Below are 21,533 nucleotides of genomic sequence, written 5' to 3'. Positions count from 1 at the left end.
GTCGCCCCGGGCTGCGTTTCTGCTCAGGGTGGGGAGGGCTCTGCTTGGGCGGACGGCATGAGCTGCAGGCAGGCCGCCTGGTCCAGCGGGTCCCCGTGACCCAGCCGCAGCTCAGAACCACACGCCCAGGCTCAGGCCCGCGAAGAGGCTGGCGGGTGCTGGGTGACCCGGCGGCACATCCGCCTTGTCAGCCCCAGCTCTGCTTCTTGGCCCGGGTGAGCCGAACACTCGGGATCAAGGCAGCGACGTGCATCCCAGGAGGATGCCCGGAAGCCCCGGAGGCAGCGTGCTCGTGGGGACTGTCGCTGTCCAGTCAAGACCACCGCTCCAGGGGGCCCGGAGGCGCACAGCCCAGATGCTCTGGGAACCCCTTAGCCCACCGCTCGTCCTCCAAACCTATCACCACAGCCCCACGACGGGGCTGGTGAAACCCCCCTCCTGCTGGGCCGGGGGCCGGGATGTGTGCCCCCAAGAAGCAGAGAAAGGAAGAGGTTTGTGAGGAAAGGAGAGAAAGGAAAAGCTGGGGAAGAGAAGGGAACAGTGTCTGGAGCAGCAAACAGGCGCCCAGAACGGATGCCCCAAGGGGGACACAGCCGCCACCGGAGACGGCCGGCAGACGCGCCCAGCAGCCAACCCTGCCGGGGGGGGGGGGGGGGGGTGGAGTCACCCTGGGCCTCCGTCTCCCCCTCTGTGAACGAGGCAGCGGGACCAGCAGATCCCCAGGTGACCCCACAAAAGAATAGGTGTTTCTAGCAGTCCGGGGGATTGCGGGGCGGGGGGGAAGGGACAGACAAAACTCCACTCGCTTTCTAAGTCCCCAGGGGCCGAGGCCGGTGGGCGAGGAGCCCAGCTCACCCGCCCGATGAGTCGGTCTGCGCTGGCGAACCCGGGGGAGGGTCTGAGCTCCCGCCTCCACATGGGAGGGTCCTTGGGTAGCAGACGTGCTTGAAAAGACCTGCAAAGGGGGCAGAGAAAGACAGATATCCTATGATATCACTCACATGTAGAATCTAAAAAAAAAAAAAGATACAAATGAACTTATTTACCACCCAGAAATAGACCCATAGACGTAGGAAACAAACTTATGGTGACCAAAGGGAAAAGGTATGGGCGGTGGTATAAATTAGGAGTTTGAGATTAACATATACACACTGCTATTTATAAAACAGATAACCAACAAGGACCTACTGTGTGGCACAGGGAACTCTCCTCAATGTTTTGTAATAACCTATAAGGGAAAAGAATTTAAAAATATATACATACATATGTGTGTATAACTGAATCGCTTTGCTGTACACCAGAAACTAATACGACATTGTAACTCAACTACAGTTCAATTTTTTTTAAGTATATAAAAAAATAAAATAAAAAAGACCAGCAAAGGGGAGAGGGGTGAGCCAGCCCCAGGCCAGATGCAAAACTCCGGGCAGGAGGAAAACAGCATCCGCTTCACCAGGAAAACCCCGCCGGGCACAGAACCCGCGGGGACCCCAAGGAAATCCACGTCACCTCCAGACCAGAGGGCAGGCGCCACCCAGCAGGCCAGCTCCTCTCCTGACGGCCCCGCACTGAAAGCAGCTGACACTTCTCCTTAATTCATTTTTAATTCGCTGATTTCACTCCCTGGCGTTCGCCAAGGTGTTGGGAACCTGAGAGGCCGAAAAAACATATTTTCTAAAGGTGTAGTTCCTGCCCTGCTCCTGGCCCGCCAGAGGGTTCTGAAGGTCACTGGAAAAAGAGCCACTTTCTCTGCCCCACCTGGCTGCCCGCCCGTGCCCACCGCCGTCCTGAGACGGGACCAGCCGGGAGCCCGCCTTCCAGACAGATGCCCAGAGCCTCTGCCGTTCCCTGTCTCATCCTGCCCCCTGGTGTCAGGGACCCGAGACACCAGACCCGGTGGGTGAGGAGGCCCCAGCGGCTCCCAGCGGCCCTCCCACCCCCACCGCGTGCTCAGCACGCAGCCCCTCCCCGTGGGCAGGGCCCCTCCCTCCCCTGCAGAGCCCCAGGTGGTGCTGAAGTGGGGCATCTGAGTCCAGATCCTGACATACCTCCTCCTTGCTTTGTGGTCTTGGGCAAGTCGCATCCTGTCTCCGGGCCTCAGTTTCCAGGTGTAAATGGCGCCGAGAGACAGGCTATCTCGTGGCGGGGGGGTGGTGAGAAGATGGGGGGTGATCCATGGAAGAGGCTTAGAGCCGGCCAGGCACCCACGGAGGTGCTGAAAACACTTGGGAGCCTCACCAGGCCCGTGCCATCCGCACGGGACTCAGACGCCGAATGTCCCCGATGTCACCACAACTTGGTTACTCGTTCACTCAATGGTCACGGGGAACCCGCTCGGCACCCCGATCCTGTCCCGGCACATCCCACCCTGTGTCAGCTGCCTTTGTATGTGGACACGTATGCTCTGCAAAGCTGAGTCTCTCGTGCCAGTCAGAAGTCGGGGGGACGAGTCTGCAGAGCTGGGGCACCAGGCCCCTCCTGACGCCCACATCCTGCATTCCTGCCGTCCTCACGAGACCTCCCCAGGATGCAGGGCCAGGCCTCGGCCTCCGCTTGGCCCCCAGCCCCTCTCAGCTCCTCCAGCCCCAGCCCCAGCCTTGGGCGGGGCGCTACATGCTGACCCCACAGTTCAGTGTCCACGGCATAAAAGCCATCCAGGTGGGAAGGCTCCGGAGGTAGATGGGCTTTCCCGGCCTGGACCTCGGGGCCTCAGCTGCAGCCCTGCTGTTTCCAAGAGTCAGCAGTACCTGAGCATCCTGCCAGCAAACTTTAAAAAGCAATCGCTGAGAATCGCAAGCGGAAAAGATCACTGTTTGGACGCAGCTCTGCCCTGTGGGTGAAGCCGAGTGTCCACCGACTCAGGAGCCGCCGTGCACAGGACCATCAAAGCTTTCCCGACCTTAAAACACATTACGTTTTTACACTCCAGGCGGAAAATGAACAGCAGACGACAATATCTCCTTGGGGATACGGATAATTAACTTCTTGGCAGGTAGGGAAGGCTGGCCTCTGGTCTGGACAAGCAGCCGGGGTCAGGCCAGAGAGCGGAGCCTCCCCTGGGTCCCCGTGGCCTTGGGGAGGGACAAGGCTGTGTGAGGCGGCCTGGGGTCCCGTGTTCGTGGTCACGGCGCGATGACAGGAGTTGTCTTACAAATCACCGCAGCACCTCGGCCCCTTGGCCAACGCGGCCGCCCTCCAATGCTGCACAAATATTAACACATCGTTGCCTGCGTGCTCCTCTGCTGGAACACTGCATCCTCGAAGCAATAGCATAGAGAAAAATTTAGCAAATTAAAAAATTATTCAAAAGAACATTTCTCTCTCACTGAGAAAAGGGTAGGGTGCCTCTTTTTTTTCCTGAGAGGAAAAATGTTCTGTAAAACCTTTTCCTTTGTAATCAGGTACATACAAAAGGCATTAGTTCCGGGGAATTCAACAGAATTCAGGAAAAAAAGAGATAAGAAATTTCCAACCAGCCCATGAAAGGAGGAGTTATAGACCCACAGAGCACCATTTCATTTCATTTCCCCCTCTGCCTGTGCGTCTTAGAGAATTTAATCTGGCCCTCGTCCTCCGTTCCGGGCAGGCACCCCTAAGAGGTCCTGCCTGATAGGTATGTCTTTGCTTTCCTGGGAGCTTCTGGTCACCTGAATGGGCCAATGATGTGATGTAGGGTGGGAGACGGCCTCACCTGGACGGCTCAGGGCGGGGCTGGCCAGGCCAGAGGACCAGCCTGGTGACTGAGGGTGGGGGTCATGGGGATTAGTGGAGACGGAGGCCAGTGACGGGGAAATCAACCACCAGGCAATAGTCACTCGTTCCGTCATGCACCACGCCTCCACCACGGCAGCGGCCCGCCTCACCAGGGCGTGGGGCCCTGAGCTCAGGAGAGCCTCCCTGGCTGGCAGTCGTGCACGTGTGCTGTCACACGTCAGCACCGAGACGGCGAGGTGTCCCGACTCCACGGGGAGGGGACTCTGCTCCGGGTACTTTCCTGGGACTCTGCCCGGGCCTCTCCTCCTTCGGCTGATCTCAATCTGCATACTTTCCCTGCGAGAAACCGTGATCATGAGGACAACAGCTCTCGTGAGATCTGTGAGTCCTGCCAGAGAATCGGCAACTCTGAGGGGGGTCCGGGGCCCCCAACTTGCAATTGAACGAGGTCTTGTGTCCTTCAACTTTGTAGCTGGTCTGAACGCCCTCGGACATGCCCCCGTGTGTGTGCACATACGTGTGTGCACGTGTGTGTGTGAGAGAGAGGGAGGGACTGAGTACTGTGCCCACCCCTGAGCGGGTACAAGTCTGTCTTCCGGAATACTGAAGCTAAGGGCCCTGGGACTGGCAAATCCAACGGAAAAGATCAGCCCCACTTTTCACCTCTAAGCTCTCGCCAACTGCATCAGCTTGAAACTGGCCAAGATTTCCAGATGGCTCGGTCATAAGAGCCTCAACAAGGCACACACCTTGTGAGCTGCTCCCCGTTCACGAGCCAGCACCCCACGAACTGAGACATGTGTGCGGAGACCGGATAACAAAGCAGGATCTGCCTCCCATTTTGTGCCCAGACGGAAAAGAAGGCTGGCGCGAGGCGGGAGGGGAGCCCACGGCCGAGCCAGACTGGCGAGACCACAGGGAGCCGCGCAGCCAGCCAGCCTCGGCGAGGCACCCCCAGAGCAAGGTTATGGCCCCAGCTTCAGCTCACACCCGTGAGCGGCCGGGAAGGGGCCACAGGTAACCCTGGCTGTGCCCCTTACATCTGCATACGGTGACCTTTATCCAGCATTTAGCTGCCTCAGCATGCACTGACCTGAGTCTGTTCCGGATTCTTAGGAAGCAGTGCGACAGGGATGCCAGCGCGGGGACACGAGGAGGCAGATGTCCTTCAAGGACACAGGGATTCCTGCGGGCAGAAGAGCCAGCCAGCGCACGCGGAGGCCGGCCGCTTGTCATTCTGCTCCCTGTGCCGGCGGATCGGGGCAGACCCCGTTCACCGACGTGGCGGGGGCCCTTCCTGCACCCCTCAGGACCGCGGCTCACCTGCAGACCCCCACAGGTTATGTTTTTGTGAATTAACCGCCTCCCCTATTGGGTACCTTTCTCCCTCCCTGAGCCGGGCCACCTGCCACGTGGGACGGGGAAACAGACGGGTCCCCCGACCTTGCCTCGCTGCCAAGCAAGTGCTGCTGGCATGAAATCTCCCCGCCCCACACCACCGCCAGCAAAACTGCTGATTCACGGCTTTCGGGTCTTCCAGGCGGTTGAGAGGCACCTGGAAGGAAGGCTTGCGCACTGTGGTACCCGCCCCGCCCCGCCACTCTGCCTTCCTGCGCCGCCTTCCACGTGGGCCCGCCCGCCGCCTTGCTGCCCCCTCAGAGGGCCTTCCTCACCATTCTCCACAGCTGGGAGGAGGCGGCACCTTGACTCCTCTCTGCGGCCCAGGTGATGAAACCTGGCCCCGCGAGGCCCCGGGCGGGGTGGACCTAGACTTGAGACCACTTGTTCCTGGCGCTAACTGGCTCCATGTGCAACCAGGATGTGACATCCGTGGGAACCGGGTGGCCTTCCCCGCGTCGGGTGTTGCTCGGGCTTGGATGCCGGCGGGCCCCACGCTTAGCACCTGGAGCACGCACAGTACTCTCGCACCGCCACAGGGGCAGAACGCACCGAGCTAACGGCGCCCCGTTTATGGGCAAAGTCACTCCCGGACGGTCAGCCACGTGAGGCGAGAGGGCCACGGAAGATGCTAGCGCTGGCGAGTGGGGGGCAGAAGTCAATCTGCTGCGAGAAACTAATCTACACCCCCCCCCCACCATTATGGTCCACGTCAATATGGTCACGAGCCGATTTCCAGCCCCCCACCCCCAGCCCGAGGGCCAGGAGCACTCAGAGTAGAGCTTTTCTTGTGTCTTTCTTCCTGGCACAAAGGCCCTCATAAAAACAGCATTTTCTCCATCTCACTGGAAACTGAGCCTTTTCCAGGCTCTGCAAGTCACTGGGTTTTTACTCAAAAGGACATGGTCACTGCGATACCCCCACCCAGCGAGCGGCTTTGTCCCAACCTGGCCAACCACCCGAGCTTCTGTGCCAGGACGATGTCCCGAACCTGCCTTTCTGACTGTGGTTCCCTTAATTCCCGCGCAGCGTGTGTCCCCTGTGTTGTCAGGGCGCACGGGGACCACAGCCGTTCCCAGAGCTTGACTGCCTGGCGCTGTTTCTCCACCGGCTTCGAGTGAACGTCGGTGGGTCCCCCAGACCCCCAGCCCCTCCTCCGCGGGAGCCCCCCTTTCCAGCTGTCTGCCGAGCTGTGACATGAGTGCAACGTTTCTTACGGTGCTGAAGCGCAGTGCGCACACCACGCTCCGTAAATGTTTGATCACTGAAAGGAGCGGATAATGGTGACAGCTACAGTGCGGCCAGAAGGCTCGGGAGACCATTCCTGGCTGATTCTGGTGAATTTCTGCCCGACCGATGTTAGCGGAACAGGAGGCTTTATGAGGATCTTGCTTCATATACGTTTACATCCTGACTACTTCCCAAAACGATTCAGAGTTGCTGTCGATAGAAACAGAAGCGCAGTTCGGTTTTTTAGAACACACACCTGATTAAGTGCAGATGAAAGACAGAAGCCCAGAATGGAAAGCCAAGTGAACGAGCGAAAACAAGATCAAGAAATTCTGAATGAGGACGCCTCCAAGTTTCCTGCCAGGGGGGCAGAGAGGAGGCGGCAACAGCCGGGAGCTTGCGGAGAGCGCCCTCACGCAGGTCTTTCTCTTGATGTGAATTTGCTGACACGTGAGCTTGTGTAACAGACCCACATTTGGCCCCTCTTCCCAGCAGTTTGTTGGAGATTTGAAGCAGAAAATGACCTATTGTTCTCAAAGGTTTTAACGTCACAGACTATTTGATTAGCCTGCAAAGCAGCCGCAGGAAACTGCACTGAAGTTTAACCACTGCCTTCTGCGAAGGGCAGCCCTGGGCTCCACCCACAGACGCCAGTGCACAGATTCCCTCTACCTGCTTCTCCTTCACCTTAGTACTGACACTTCCTACAGGCCAGCGCCACCTCCTCCAGACAGCCTTCCCTGACCAACCTCCCTCCAGAGAGGCTGTTTCCTGCTCAACACCAGTGGCCCTTTGGAACGTCTTGGCACTTTTTCTGGGTCTCAGGAGCTCTGTGAGCCTCCTGCGTGCCCTACGGGGCTCTACGCCTGCATGGCCCTGTCAACCTCCGTGTCCTGAAGACGCCCGGTGCCTGCTAGGACCTTGGCAAATGTGCTCGGGATTGACTCGTGCGAGGACTTTGACGCCTGCATGGCTGTAGGGTTGTGATTGCCCAGCCGAGCCGGGCAGGAGAGGTGAGCCACTAAGGAATAAGGAAGTTTTCTTTCACGTCAATCAAAACATCAAAAATAAGGCTGTGAGTTTACCTTTTCACCTTTTTTTTTTTAAATCACATACTTTTTTTTTTCCATAGACTTTTTCAGAGCATTTTTAGGCTCACAGCAAAATTGAGGGGAAGGCACAGAGATTTCCCATGTACCCCCTGCACACACACAGCCTGCCCACCACCAACACCCCCACCACAGCGACGCACTTGTCACGATGGACGAACCTACCCTGACATGTCATTACCACCCAAAGTCCATAGTTTACATTAGGGTTCACTCTCAGTGCTGTACACTCTCTGCATTTGGACAAGTTTCTAAAGACACGTAGCCATCATGACGGTATCGAACAGAATGTTTTCGGTGCCCTGAAAATCCTCTGTGCTCTGCCTACTCATCTCTCCCCGCCCCAACCCCCTGGCAACCACTCATCTTTTCACTGTCTCCACAGTTCTGCCTTTTCCAGAATGTCATACTGTTGGGATCATACAGTCTGGAACCTTTTCAGAGGGCTTCTTTCACTTGGTAAAATGCACTAAGGTTCCTCCTTGTCTTTTCAAGGCTTGGCCGCTCATTTCTTTTTAGCGCTAAACAACACTCCATTGTCTGGATGTGCTGCGGTTTATTTATCCACTCACCTACTGAAGGACACTTTGGTTGCTCCCAAGTTTTAGCAATTTTGAATAAAGCTGATAGAAACATCCGTGTGCAGGTTTTGTGTGAACACAAGCTTTCAGCTCCTTTGGGTAAATGCCAAGGAGCGTGGCTGCTGCATCGGAGGTAACAGTATGTTTGGGTTTGTAAGAATCTGCCCAACTGTCTTCCAAAGTGGCTGCACATGTCACATCCCTCCAGCAATGAATGAGAGTTCCTGCTGCTCCACACCCTACTGTGGCCTTTGGTTTTCTTCATCTTTCTTTTAAATATAAGGGGTCAGGTATAAGAGGAAATGCCTCACCATATCCAGGGGTCCCCAGCCCCCAGGGTCTGATGCCTGATGATCTGAGGTAGAGCTGGTGTAATAATAATAGAAATAAAGGGCACCGTAAATGTAAAGTGCTTGAATCTCCCGAGACCATCCCCCCCACCTGGTCCTTGGAAAACCTGTCTTCCAAGACAACGGACCCTGGTGCCAAAAAGGTTGGGGACCGCTGAAGACCACAGTCTGCTGGCAGTAATGAGACACACTCCAGACGAGGGTGGCCCCAGCTAACCAACCTACAGTCTGCTAATCAGAGGAAAATTCTCTTCCACTTTCTTGCCCGCCTGCAGTGTTTTTAAAAGGCAGAAACCGAGCTGTGGACACACAGGTGTTTCAGTGCTGAGACTGTGTCACGGGCAAGAAGACAGTTTCCTTGGAATCTCCCATCCTCAGGTCTCTTCTGACGTGTCACCACCACCATCCATCTTTCAACAAGCGCTTCCCCAGCCCCTGCCAGCACACCCAGCCCCTGGGCCAGCTTCTGGGACCTGGTTGTGAGCAGGACCCTGTGCCCACCTTCAGGGAGCTTGCAGTCCCCGTGAGGGGCCGTCCACCAAGAAGGACCAACGTCCTGCCGTCATGAGGACGCCCCTCTCTGGGCCCCCAACCCCGGAAGAGCAGGGGGTACAGCTGTTCAGGAAAAAAAGAGACAAAGGGCGCCAAGGAACCCAGGGGGATGCACAGAGGCGTGGTCATGGTTCCGTGTCCTCGGGTGCCCTCCGGGACGGCTCTCACCCCCACACAGCGGCTCGGGAGGGGGGAGAGCGAGAATCAAGCAGCACAGCTCTGCCCCAGCGCAGGGCCTCCCGCCGCATCAGGAGGGGCCACCTTCTGCCCAGATGGGGGCTCCCACCTGTTTCTTCCTGGGGGCCCTGGACAGGGATGGGGTCCTGGAGGGAAGAGGGGGCTCCGGACCTTTCCACGGTCCAAGGAACCGTATCTGACACCCTGGGAGGGTCTGACACCCCGGGTGCTGCCCCTGACGTGGCGTCTCCCGTGGCTTTACCACCAATGCAGACGGATTGACCCCCAAGTGATGACTCCACCAACGGCCATCCCTCCTCGGGGCTAAAGCACTGAAAGGCAGGCCCGGCACGCGCTCACCACCACAGCGACCCCAGGCCCAGCTCGGTCTGGCCACGACAGGAGCTCAGCAGACACGGGGAGTGAGCCAGGGAAGGGCTGTGCACGGGAGAGGGGCAAGGAGAGCCTGGTCCATGCCCCGGAGGGAGAGCGCAGGGCACTAGGGAAACAACTGGTGGACTTCGTTTGGGGGTTTAGAAAGGGGGGGAACATCTGGTAATGTCCCCCCACTGGGACATGAAATTGAAGCTGAGCTGAGGTTTACAGAATGAATTCACTGGGCAAAGTGGGTGGGAGGCTGGGGGGAGGGGGTTTTCCAGGCGCAGGGAATAGTGCATGTGGGGTGGGGGCTGAGAGGGGAGCGGGGTGCACAGCGGGGGTGGCGGGGCGTAGGGCAGGCTCGCGGGGCCATCCACGCACGCGCTCAGCCATTGCTCGCTGAGCAGCCGCGTGTCAGGCACCGCGCTGGGCCGAGCAGGCTGTATCAGGACCGTTGGTCTCCATCCTAGAAGCTCCTAGAAGCGGGAGGAAGAGCGTCGGCGGGGGCAGGGTCACCGCTGACCAAAGACCAGCCTGGCTGCGAGAGAGGAAGGGGCACCAGGGCAGTGAGCACGCCCCCGCTGCTGAGGATGGCCCTGGGGGTCAGGGGTCAGGCCCGCGCAGCCAGGCGGCTGGAAGTACCCCTCCTGTAACGTGGCGGCGGGGGGTGCTGGTAAGGGGGAGCAGAGCGTATGAGGCAAGAGATCAAGTGTTCCTTTTGGATGTTAAACTCAGGATGATCCTGAGAGGACCCGGCCGCACCTGGACACGCGCAAGCGGTGCGGTGTTTGCCTCCACTGTCACTAGCCATGAACCACGCGGAGCCCAAAACTGGCGTGCGGAGACCAGCCCCTGGTTCCCGGGAACTCAGCTCTTAAGGAGTCCAGGGTAAAAGCACTGAACCAGCTTACTCTGAGACCGACTTCATTGAAAATAGGACAGGTTTGCTATTTAACACGGCATCACTTTGCTTTTTTCTTAATAGCTGACAGTGATTATGTTAGTTTCCTCTTCAAATGGATTTCCTGCCAGCCCACATTTGTCTTTTCCATTCAGTGTGTACCATGGGAAACAACCCGGGAGAAGCACGGGGCTGGGGAGGCAGGTGGAGAGCACAGCCAGGCAGGTGAGCGTGCGCGTGTGCACCCAAGGGCTGCAGTGTCTTCACACACTGCCAAAAGCAAAACCCCACGTGCAACCCTAATGACCAAAGGACCCATTTCTAAAGAGGCACGGTCTGCACAGCACTGTGGCGGCTTCCTGAAGAACCCTCATTTTTTATGCACTAAAAAGAGGCGCCAACTGCATGTCCAGGATTCAAGGGAGTCATTCTGTGAAGTCTTTGGAAGAGATGGTGAGTCCCGCCTCTGCCAGGGAACCACACGTGCAGGGACCCTCGAGCGGTGCACATTTCAACCTTTACACTTTAACTGGAAAACCTAATGTTTACGACAAAACTGCCCGATTTAAATGTTCTTACCTGTTTTAAAAAGAAAAAGAATAATAACAAAAGGAAACGGCACCATCGATTATTTGGGAAGAGCACGTGGTGCTATTCCATCCAATCCAAAGGAGGGGGAGCCAACCAGGAGAAGACTGGCAGATGGATTTCACCCACATGCCCCCTTATAAAGCCTTCAAATACCTCCTAGTCATGGCGGACACCTTCAAGGGATGGACAGAGGCCTCCCTACTAAAATCAAGAGAGCATCCAAGGTTACCACTACTCTCATGGAACGTATCAGACCCAGGTTCGGGCTACCGCACTCTTTACAATCAGACAACGGCCCCGCCTTTATTTCAGGTCTAACCGAAGGGGTCAGCAAGGCCCTCCACATCAGTTATCTTCCTTCAGCATGGAGTCCTCAGGTGTCAGGCAAGATGGAAAGAGCCAATCAAGCCCTAAAGAAATATCTGACCAAGTTAGCAATACAGACACACCGCACATGGGTTTCCCTCGTAACCGACGACAAAACCAGCCATCCCCACACCGACTATTCTGATTCCTCTTTCTACATGTACTTCCCCAAATCTCCTAATATCACCACTGACTGGACACAAACCAGCTACTCTGGGACCTCCATCTGCCCCACCCCCTCCCCAAACTGTCCCTATCAGAACCACAGATTTTGGTTCCAACCTGGTAATATTAAACAAGAAGGCTACAGAAAACTCAAGACACCCGAGGACTATGACACAGGGTGGAACCCTACTATTCCTTCCTCAAACTGGGCTTATAACTTTTCCTCCTATCCCTCAAAGATTGGTTCCCTCTCCCCTTTACCTGGCATGACTTTAGCTACCACCTATGAAGGCATAAAACATTCCTGTACCCGTTTAGGGAAACCCTACTTCAACATCACTTTAGCTGTCTGCTTAGACCCTACAAATCACGCCTATTTCCTCTGCGGGTCCAATGCCTATTTATGCTTTCCAGCCAACTGGGCGGGGACTTGGACCCTCACACGCATCATTCCTCACCTTACTCTTATAAACGACAGTATTCCGCTTCCCTCGGACTCTCAAGCACACAGACGGAAACGAGAAGCCCTCACTGTAACATCAATCCTAGGGATGATCACTGGGACGGGAACAGGCTCAACAGGCCTCCTAAATCCTATTTTTACTGCCCGACAGCTCTCTCTCGAACTCACGGAACAGATCACTAACTTAGCAGCTCAAGTTAACACTCTACGGGAACAAATAAATTCTCTAGCAGCAGTGGTTTTACAGAATAGGAGCGCTTTAGACTTACTAACAGCCAACCAAGGTGGGACCTGTGCCGTGTTAAAGGAGGAATGCTATGTTTTTGTCAACCAATCGAGCAAAGTTCAAATTAACCTTTGGGATAGTCTTAAAAGAGGTAGCGGGTTTTATATGAAAGGAGCCTCAGGGGGATTCGACTAGTGGGACTTCAAGACTAATATCTGGGCCCGGCTAGCCCCTTCCTAGGTCCTACAGCAGCCTTCACACTTCTACTGATCTTCCGGCCATGTGTTTTTTAACCTCCTCGCTAAGTTTGTCTCTTCTAGGATACCACAAACCAACCTCCAAATGGTAACGCGACAAGGATATCTGCCAGCCAACACCCAGACAACTGAACAAGCCGCCTTCGGGTTCCACGGAGCACCCACCCCTCCCCAGGCAGGTAAGGGGAACCCAGGGCCCTACCAGGCCCCCGCTCAGCGCGAAGCAGCCAGAGAGATGGTCGCCCCTTTCCCTTCCAAAAGGGGTTCCCAGACACCTGGGAGAGAGCTGGGCAGATAGACAGGAACGAGCAGGGTATCCAACAGGGCCAAGGAATTGGGCCCTTAAATAAAGAGAGGGGGGACCGTGGTGTGCTCCAAGGACCAAGAACAAGATAGACTCAATGGGCCGGTGATGCCGGAGCAGAGCCACAGGCCGCCGGTCACTGCACATGAGACCACTGCGCGGTCGCGGAGCCCTGGGCCTCGCCCGGCGCACGTAAGGAGAGATGCTTCACCTCCGCCTCCGCTCAGCACCCTGGACGTGTACACACCCTGCCCGGCCAGCGGACAGCCGCAGGGTCCCCGGCTGCAAGCACAGACAAACCACCCCGCTCACGGTGGACGCTCCGGGGCCATCAGGCAGCCACCCTCCTCTCTAACAACCTCCATCTCCCTTGCCTGCTGCCTTGTGTCTGGAACCTGTGCTCCAGCCCGCGCCCGGCCCGGCCACGCGCGTCCCTGAGGAGCGGGTGGGCGGTGCCGGGGGCGGTGTCCCGCCCGAAAGAAAGGGCCCTGCGGCCCTGGCCCGGCGCCCCGAGGGCCCGCAGGACTTGGGCCTCGGCCCTGGACGCGGACCCCGTGTGGCCGACGCACGTGCCGGGGGCCTGGAGCGGCCCGCGCGGGGCTCCACCCGCGGCCTCCGCCGGCCCTGCCCCCGCGCGCCCGCCTGCAGGCACTCCGGCACCGCTGCGGGGGCCCGCAAGGCAAGCGCGGCGCCCGGGGAAGCCGCCCGGCGGGCCGGCGTGGAAGAGGCCGCCGCGCGGGGCCCCGCCGCCCCGCTTAAACATGGCGGCCGCAGAGACAGCGAGGGAGGCGCCGCTCTTAAACGTGGCCGCCGCCCCGCTTAAACATGGCGGCCGCAGAGACAGCGAGGGAGGCGCCGCTCTTAAACATGGCCACCGCCCCGCTTAAACATGGCGGCCGCAGAGACAGCGAGGGAGGCGCCCCTCTTAAATATGGCCGCCGCCCCGCTTAAACATGGCGGCCGCAGAGACCGCGAGGGACGCGCGCCTCGCAAACATTGCCGTCCGAGCCGCCCGATACGTAAAACTCCAACTTTGTTGGGTCACATGCCTGGGGACGACGGGCTGTGATTGGCCAGCCCTCTGGGGGCGTCAGACGCCGCGGCGCGCGCCGAGGGCCGCCGGATCGCTGCTCCGCTGGAAAGCGTGAGGCCGGGCGCGGGGCCTCGGCGGCCGGGCTGGGGGCGGCAGCGCGCCGCTCACACTCATGAGGGGCCGGAAGGTAAGCGGGGCCGGGCGCGGCGGGGCGCGGGCTCCTGCCGCCGGCTTCCTGGGAGCGGGGGAGGAGCCGCCCGCTGCCCCTGGCGAGTTGGGGGGCTCTGCAGATCTCGCCCCCCGGAAGGGAGCTCCCGGGCTACGCCCCGGGCTTGGGGGCAGAGGCCACGGCCCAGGGGAGGGAACCCCCCCAACGCACACACCAGGGCCCCGGGGCGGGGACCCCCCCCAACATACCACGGACCCGGCGAGGGGACCCCCCAACACACACACCACGGCCCCGGGGACGGGACCCCCCAACACACCATGGACCCGGCGAGGGAACCCCCCAACACACACCACGGCCCCGGGGAGGGGACCCCCCAACACACACCATGGCCCCGGGGAGGGGACCCCCCAACACACACACCACGGCCCCGGGGACGGGACCCCCCAACACACACACCACGGCCCCGGGGACGGGACCCCCCAACACACCACGGCCCCGGGGAGGGGACCCCCAAATACACCACGGACCCGGCGAGGGAACCGCCCAACACACACACCACGGCCCCGGGGACGGGACCCCCCAACACACAGACCACGGCCCCGGGGACGGGACCCCCCAACACACCACGGCCCCGGGGAGGGGACCCCCAAATACACCACGGACCCGGCGAGGGAACCGCCCAACACACACACCACGGCCCCGGGGAGGGGCTCCCGCCGCGCCGCCCTCCTGCGGCCCCTCCTCCGCGCCTCTGGGACCCGCTGTGCCGGGCGTGGCGCCCCGCGGGCGGGTCGTGTCCGGGGACCGGGAATCCGGGGAAGGCAGCCGCGGGTGCGCGGCGTCCGCGGTCTGCTCCCGGGGCTCCGGCTGTCCTCGGGCGTCAAGTCCCTCTTGCGGCTTCCGAGATGCCCCTCTGCCCTTGACCTGCAGCGTCTGAACACGGTTGCGTCTGTCTGCCTCTCGCTGCCGTCGCGGCCATCCTAATTGAGGTTCAGCTCTTTGAGACGGCCGGGTTTGTACGTGGTTTTCCAGTACATCTGGGAAGGTGTCAGCCGCCGTGTCTTCAAAACGTCTTTCCCGCCCCGTCCTTTCCTCCGGCCGCTCCCGCCGCACGCGCGGGGCTGCGCTGAGCGGGGTGCAGCGCGCCTGGGGCCTCTGCAGCCTCCTCCACTCGCAGGCTCAGCTCCTCGGCTTCGTGACCTCGCCATCCGTCCTCAGGGTCGCCGGCTCTTCCTTCTGCCGGCGCGCGTGGACTTCTGACCACCCCCCGCCCACCGGAGTTTTTATTCCCGCCGTTGTAATCTTCAACCCCTGAATGCTGGCTTTGGTTCTTTCTTACCGTGTGTGTCTTTTCGATCATTTCTATTTGATGTGATGTCATCAGATCTTTCTTTGATCGTGGTGTCTCTTCGTCCTCACACGTGTTTATGATGGCGTCTGTGAAGTCCTTTCCTGATAATCCAACATCTGATGATCAGCCTCACAGGCAGTTTCTGTGGCCTGCTCTTACTCTAGCGCGTGGGTCTGCTTTCCTGTTTCTTTGCATGCTTCATAATTCTTTACTGAAAACTGGACATTTTAGATGATATATTGCAGCAGCTCTGGGTACAGGACCCTCACCACCTTCACCTCCACAGGGGCCCGGAAGGCTGAGTGACAGCAGGCCCACCTGAGGAGATTTGCACCCCGAGATTTTAAGCACGACAGAAAGCATCTAGCAGCGCCCTGCTGCCAGCAGAGGGACAGCACGGCGCACAGCCCCAGAGCCGGACGGCAGGTTCTCTGCTCGGCCCCTCCACAAGCAGCCGGGGCCTTCACACGGGCGGGCGGCCCTGGTGACAGAGCAGGACAGACGGCATTTTGTGTGACCTCGGCAGGGCCCTCTCCCACGTCATCCCCGTCGGAAGTGGGGGCGCTGCTGCTTTTAAAGCCGACCAGCACGAGCACAGAGCCTGCGCCTTCACACTCGGGTGCTGGCCGCGGTCACAAGGGCCAGTCCCCCGAGAGAACCAGGCACGACCCGGGATGGAAACGTTTGGAGTTGGGCCGTGATGGGAAGGAGAGGATGGTCGGTGGCTTTCTGGGGCTAAAAACGTCTGTTCCCGACTGTGGCAGCACTAGGGCTCCCGGGAGACCGGTTGGTGGGGGAGACGTTCTGTAAGCTCTTAGGCTCAGTTCCTGGAGTGTGACCGGCCACACTGCTGTCCGGGCTCTTTGAGCAAAGCCCAGCCCCGGGCGCCCACAGCGGCGGGTCCCGCCTGGCCCGGAGTGTCTTGTTCTCACTGCGGAAGCTGCCTTCTCCTTCCTTTTGAGTGCCCGCCACAAGCTGTCACGTGTCTCGGAGCCTCGGTGAGCTGCCTCCTCCAGGGGCCTCTGGACGAGATGCTACTGTAAAGACTTCTAAACTAGCTGGTGTGCTTTCTGAGCTCTTTCTCTGCTTTTGGGCGTGCTGCCCCCCATCTGGCCCCGTCCTCGTCCCCAGGTCTTGGCTGCTGTGACAACAGCTGGCAAGCTTGCCCTCCACTACACCCTCCTCCCTACCACTCCCCTCTCTGACTTTCAAGTTCTCAGCTGAGCTTTAATGTACTATTTCTAAGTGTCTGTGGTCCCCATTCTGGAACAGAGAACACAGTGGAGAAGCAGGTGAAACTCAAGTAAAGCCCGCTTTGGTGGTGATCTTAATGCCCAGTGCTGATCTCAGTTTTGACAGACGTGCCAGGTTGTTGGCTGCAGGGAAGCTGAGGGTAGCACCGGGGCAGGGACTCCTTCCCATCTTTGCTGCTTTTCTGAAACCTAAAATTATTCCTAAATAAAGTGATTGTATGTTTAATTGTTTTAATTAGTTCCTTTCTTTCACTAGAAGACTTTGCTCTGCGTTGCGAGCAAGATGGCGGTGGGGCGGTCTGTTAGTGTTGAGGCCTGTCCTACCACAGCTAGAGCTCCTTTAAGCTGAAGGATGAGGATGGGCTCCCCTGTGACTTCAGAGAGGGTGTGAGGGCAGGGGCGGCTTTTGCTTTTTCACCTTTTACCAAGAACCTTCTGAGCAAGGATACAGGCTGCTTATTCCAAACACCTGAGGTTGACTGACCATCTCCTGACTCACAAACAGGCTCTGAAACCAGGCAGGGATGGAGCAGCGCAGGCTTCCCGGGTCCTGGACACGGGGGCTCGGCACCTCCCTCCCAAATTTGTGCTGACGCGCACGTCCAGGCCAGCGTCGGGGACTTTCCTGGCGGTCCAGTGGTTAGGACTCAGCGCTTTCACTGCTGGGGCCTGGGTTCAGTCCCTGGTCGGGGAACTAAGATCCCAAAAGCCATGTGGTGCGGCCAAAACAGAGAAAGAGAAACAGGCCACGGTGTCTGTCTTTCCACAGTCGGTAAAAATGTGGGGGCGGGAGGGGCCGTCTTTGGGGTCTCTGACCGGTCTCTGGTCTGGCCCAGCCGGCAGGTGGAGCGCGGTCCTCGGCGCGCCTCCGAGCCCGGAGCTGCTCGAGCGAGACGGCCTCGGCCCAGGAAGCCCGCGTCACCACATCTGCCCGGACGGCATGTCAGGTGAGCCTTGGCCCCGCAGACAGGACTGGACCCAGTGTCCACCTTTCCACGAAACGTCACATTAGAAAGCCTTGAGCACGGCGACCAGACCAGAGGTGAGGTCGTGGCGCTGTGACCTCAGAGGACGGCCCGCCCTGGCTGCACGTGCCCCCCATGGAGGGCCGTGGGCTCGGAGGCCTCTGCTGGGCAGCCTGAGTGACGCGGACACAGGCCGTGCTGTGCGCCCCAAAGGGCGGGGGCGGGGGGGGGGGGGCGGGAGAGGAGCCCTGTCTGCAGGCCAGGGTCACGCAGCCTCGGTGGCCCAGCAGTCCCGGCTGCCGGAGCGGCTCCCTTGAGCCGCAGCCTGGGGGTCTGGCTGGACTTGGTTTCCCGCCCGGGGCACCGCTTGTTACAGCGGTGCCGAGCCAAGTTCACGGCCATGTCGGGCGCCTGCTCCCACCGCGGAACACAGAGCCGCGCTGCCTCGGCTCGCGTCCCAGCAGGGACAAATGGAAGCCAGGTCTTGGGTTGTCATTTTACCCGTCGCGACACCCCTCGGGACAGCGCCGGCGTGGACGCTGCCCCGCTGGCGGCAGACAGCGCAGGGGCCCTGCCCTGGAAGTTGGCCGTTTGCTTGGTGACCACACGTGTCTGCGCTTCCCGTGCGCGCTCTCTCCTGACAGGTCTCCTCACACAAAGCCACCGACCGGCGAACGTCCAAGAAGTTCAAGCAGGACAAAGGTCGCCTTGTGAAGGCGGGACTCCAGAAGCCGGCCCCGCAGCGTGACGGCGCCGCCGCGCCCCCGACAGCCGGCCAGGCCCGGGCGCGGCTCCCCGCAGGGCGCGCCGGGGCAGCGACGCAGGACAGGGCGCCCCCGCCGACGCGCGCGGCCCCTGCCGGAGGGGAGTCCGACGGCGGCGGCCCCGCGAGGGATGGGGCGGCACTGGACCCGGGGCGGGGCCGCGTGCCCCCGCTGCAGATGGACAACAGCGCCCTGCTGGACGACGACAGCAACCAGCCGATGCCCGTGAGCCGCTTCTTCGGGAACGTGGAGCTGATGCAGGTGAGGCCCCGGCCCTGGCGCGCGTCCACCACGCTAGAGCGCTGACCCGGGAGGAGCGCCAGGCGGCCGCTGATGTGGCGCATCCCCGCCCCGGCTTAGAACCGCTGCTGCAGGGAGCGCGGCTGTGGGCGGCGTGGCCCGCGCGGGTCTGCACCCGCTGCGGGCCGTGACGGCGTGGCCGTGGTGTGAGTGTCGCCGGGCAGCGCCCCCACACCTGCCGGGCTCGCTTTCGCTCTCCACCCGGCGTCTCTCCTCCGTCCCTGCACCACGCCCCGGGCGGGGGGGCCGGGGCCAGGGCCAGGGCCGGGCGCGCCCCAGGCGACCCATGCCTGAAGCAGGCATTCTCTCCCCTCCAAGGACCTCCCGCCCGCATCATCATCCTGCCCCTCGATGAGCAGACGCGAGTTCAGGAAGATGCATTTCAGAGCCAAAGACGACGACGACGCGGACGGAGCGGAGCCGTAGAGGGTGGAGCGTGCGCGCCGGGCTCTGCGTGGTCGGTGCCGCCAACGGCCGGATGCCTCGGCAGGTCGCAGGCGTACAGAGGACGCACCTCCAGGGGCCCGTGCTCCTCATCGCAACTCAGAGCTGACCCTCAGAGGTCAGCAGCACAGAACGCCCGCACCTGCGGGGATGGCGCGCGGGAACTAGACCTTTGCGTGTAAAGCTGCCGTTTCCACGGCGATGTGTTTCCTCCCGGCTGTTACCTGCGGTGGTGGCCAGCTTCTCTCCTAACACAGAGAGCTCTGTAGAGAAAGCTCTTAAGCGCTCTAGTTTTGGTAACATGCAGGTTTATTTTCCATAATCAAAGTTTGATCATTCTTGTGACTGAGTCAACGCCAGTTCTTAAAGAATGCTCCTTTATTTCTGTATGTGAAATCTATGCTTACCTTGGATGCTTAGCAAAATACATATGGAAAAAAAATAAAATATATTTTGAAAATATTTTTCGAGAGTCTTATGTCCCTAGAGCTGTATCCCTTTCTAAAACATCAGAGATGGAGAAAACATCCTGTCCTGTCTGACACGTGTGAGGCTGGCTCCGCTTTGTCCCATTAAACAGCCCCAAGAGCTGACAACGCAGGGCTGTGGACCCGAAACGAACGGCCCCTCCTCTTGGGAGGCTGTGTTTCTGAGATGGTGGCTGTTTGGCGCATTCCTCGCCCCACGTGGTGGGGGGCAGCCATCCAGGGAGGCCATGTTCTCCTCTGTGGTGCAGTGTTACCGGGCGCAGCTGCCCTGCCAGAGCCACACTGCCAGCCCCCCGGTGTCAAGGAGCGCGTGGCGACATTCTCCCCACAGGGCTCCGGAGAGGAACGTGGGCCTGCTTGTCCATGGCCCTTCCTGGTAGCAGCGGCTGGCAGGGGACACCAAGGCCACGGACCAGGAGAGTGTCCAGGAAGGAGCCTGCTCCCGGGTGACAGGCGGGCGCAGGGGAAGAGCTGCCTGCAGTTCCCCAGGGCCGTGCTGGATTTTCACCAGTGAGCCGCGGCCTTACTGCTTCTGAGCTGGCAAACACTTCTGGTTTAGTTACGGCAGCCGCTGGACTTCCCTCCCCCTAAAATGTCCTGTGAACCATGGAAGTTTCTTACATAATGTCACCTGGGGGAAAAATACAGTTAAAGCGCCCTGTAAGGTTTCCCGCTGTCCTTGCCCATCCGAAGTGCCACCTGGAAGCACCCGTCCCGCAGTCACTCTGCTTCGATGAGATGGAGATCGCTGTCCCATCAGCAGCGGTGATCTTCCCTGCTGTGAATCTTTTTGTGATGTAGTGATCAACAAACTGCTTTAATAACAAGACAATGTTGCTTGTAAGGCCTTTTGGCAGCAGCCAGGAGACTAATTTACAACCTGAGGCTCTGCAGGAACCACCAGGGGGGTTAGTGGGGGTTGAGCTGCCTCAGATTCAGGGGGCGTCATCTTTCCCCTGCGCCGGCGCGGCGCCGGCTCCAGGAGAGGCATCAGCCTGAAGCACAGCCCACCTGCAGGACGGACGCGTGGTTCATGTTCCCACCCAAATGCGAAGTGTAAACCTCACCCCGCAGGCCCGCGCCCTGCCGGCTGCAGGTCCTCACGGAACCTGGGGCGGATCCCCCCCAGCCACCCAGGCTGCAGCACGTCAGCCCCGGGAAGCCCCCCGCCCCCCGGTGAGTCCCCTGCCTTTCTGTCCCTAACGGATGGCAGAGTGTGGTGGGCCGGCCGTCCCATGCGCCTCCCCGGCGTCAGCCGGCCCCACTGCCTTGCACCTGTGTGGTTTCCAGTGGTGCCTGGAGGATGGCGTTGCGTTCAAGACAACGCAGATCAGGCCAGGGACGAAGTAGAGTTTCAAAAAGCTTAAAATGCGTGAAAGTTGCGCTACTTGTGAGCCCTCCAAGGATGCGCTCTGCAGGTGGTCTGCCAGAATTTAAATGAACACACGACCCGGGCCACCGCGGGCCGGGGCTCCAGAAACACACTCCACGTTAGACAACCCACCAGTGCCGCAGCGGCAAGGCCGTGAGGGGGGCCCTGCGAGCATCCCTGTGACCAGCGACTGCCGTCAGCCGCTCATCCCGCCTCCTCGCGCGTCTGTGCAGGGGACCCAGGACCAGCCCCGGGCTCGACGGTTCTCAGAGGGGAGGCTGTTACACTCGCCGTCACGGTCTGTACCAGGAGGGGACCCTGACTAAAATCAGCAGAGGGGACAGGTGCGCAGGGCAAGGTCCAGGGCGCAGCACGAGCTTCCAGACGCCTCTCCTGGTGGAGCTGCACAGAGACCGCACGACGTGGGCGGCAGAAGCCCCGACGGATCGGCTCTCAGGGAGGCCTGGCTCCCGGGCAGCCCAGTGAGACCAGAGCCGAGGGGTGGGGGCACCCCCGCGCCACTGGGTGGGAGGAGGACGGTCCTTAAGACAGCGCCGCTGTGTTGCCCTCCAGGAACACGTCAGGAAGAGGCTGTAACAGGCGCACTCCGGCAGCGGAGAGCGGGCAGCCCT

General features: G+C 59.9%; 1 protein-coding gene across 3 annotated transcripts; it reads left to right on the top strand.

Moving 5' to 3' along the window:
- The first annotated feature begins 13,800 nt into the window (after positions 1-13,800).
- C1H1orf174 (chromosome 1 C1orf174 homolog) lies at positions 13,801-19,495 on the top strand. 3 transcript variants are annotated; one of them, XM_057750778.1, is made up of 5 exons: positions 13,801-13,982; positions 15,602-16,032; positions 17,405-17,515; positions 18,178-18,558; positions 18,916-19,493. In XM_057750778.1, exons 2-5 carry the CDS (start codon positions 16,030-16,032, stop codon positions 19,021-19,023), a joined length of 603 nt encoding a protein of 200 aa, XP_057606761.1. In that variant the 5' UTR covers positions 13,801-13,982; positions 15,602-16,029; the 3' UTR covers positions 19,024-19,493. The 3 variants fall into 3 exon arrangements, with proteins under 3 accessions (XP_057606761.1, XP_057606753.1, XP_057606769.1); XM_057750770.1 differs by lacking the exon at positions 15,602-16,032 and having other exon boundaries at positions 13,806-13,982; XM_057750786.1 differs by lacking the exon at positions 13,801-13,982 and having other exon boundaries at positions 15,624-16,032; positions 18,916-19,495.
- Positions 19,496-21,533: the final 2,038 nt, after the last annotated feature.

This window comes from Hippopotamus amphibius, chromosome 1 (genome assembly GCF_030028045.1).
Source record: "Hippopotamus amphibius kiboko isolate mHipAmp2 chromosome 1, mHipAmp2.hap2, whole genome shotgun sequence".
Taxonomy (NCBI): domain Eukaryota; kingdom Metazoa; phylum Chordata; class Mammalia; order Artiodactyla; family Hippopotamidae; genus Hippopotamus; species Hippopotamus amphibius.
Note: the sequence above shows the minus strand (reverse complement) of the source record. Positions and strands in the feature narration are given on the sequence as shown.

Bases quoted from the DNA above. Each gene is read 5' to 3' on its own strand.
- C1H1orf174 (XM_057750770.1), top strand. The intron at 17,516-18,177 runs GTGAGCCTTGGC...CTCTCCTGACAG, and splicing joins CTGCCCGGACGGCATGTCAG to GTCTCCTCACACAAAGCCAC. The intron at 18,559-18,915 runs GTGAGGCCCCGG...CTCCCCTCCAAG, and splicing joins GGAACGTGGAGCTGATGCAG to GACCTCCCGCCCGCATCATC.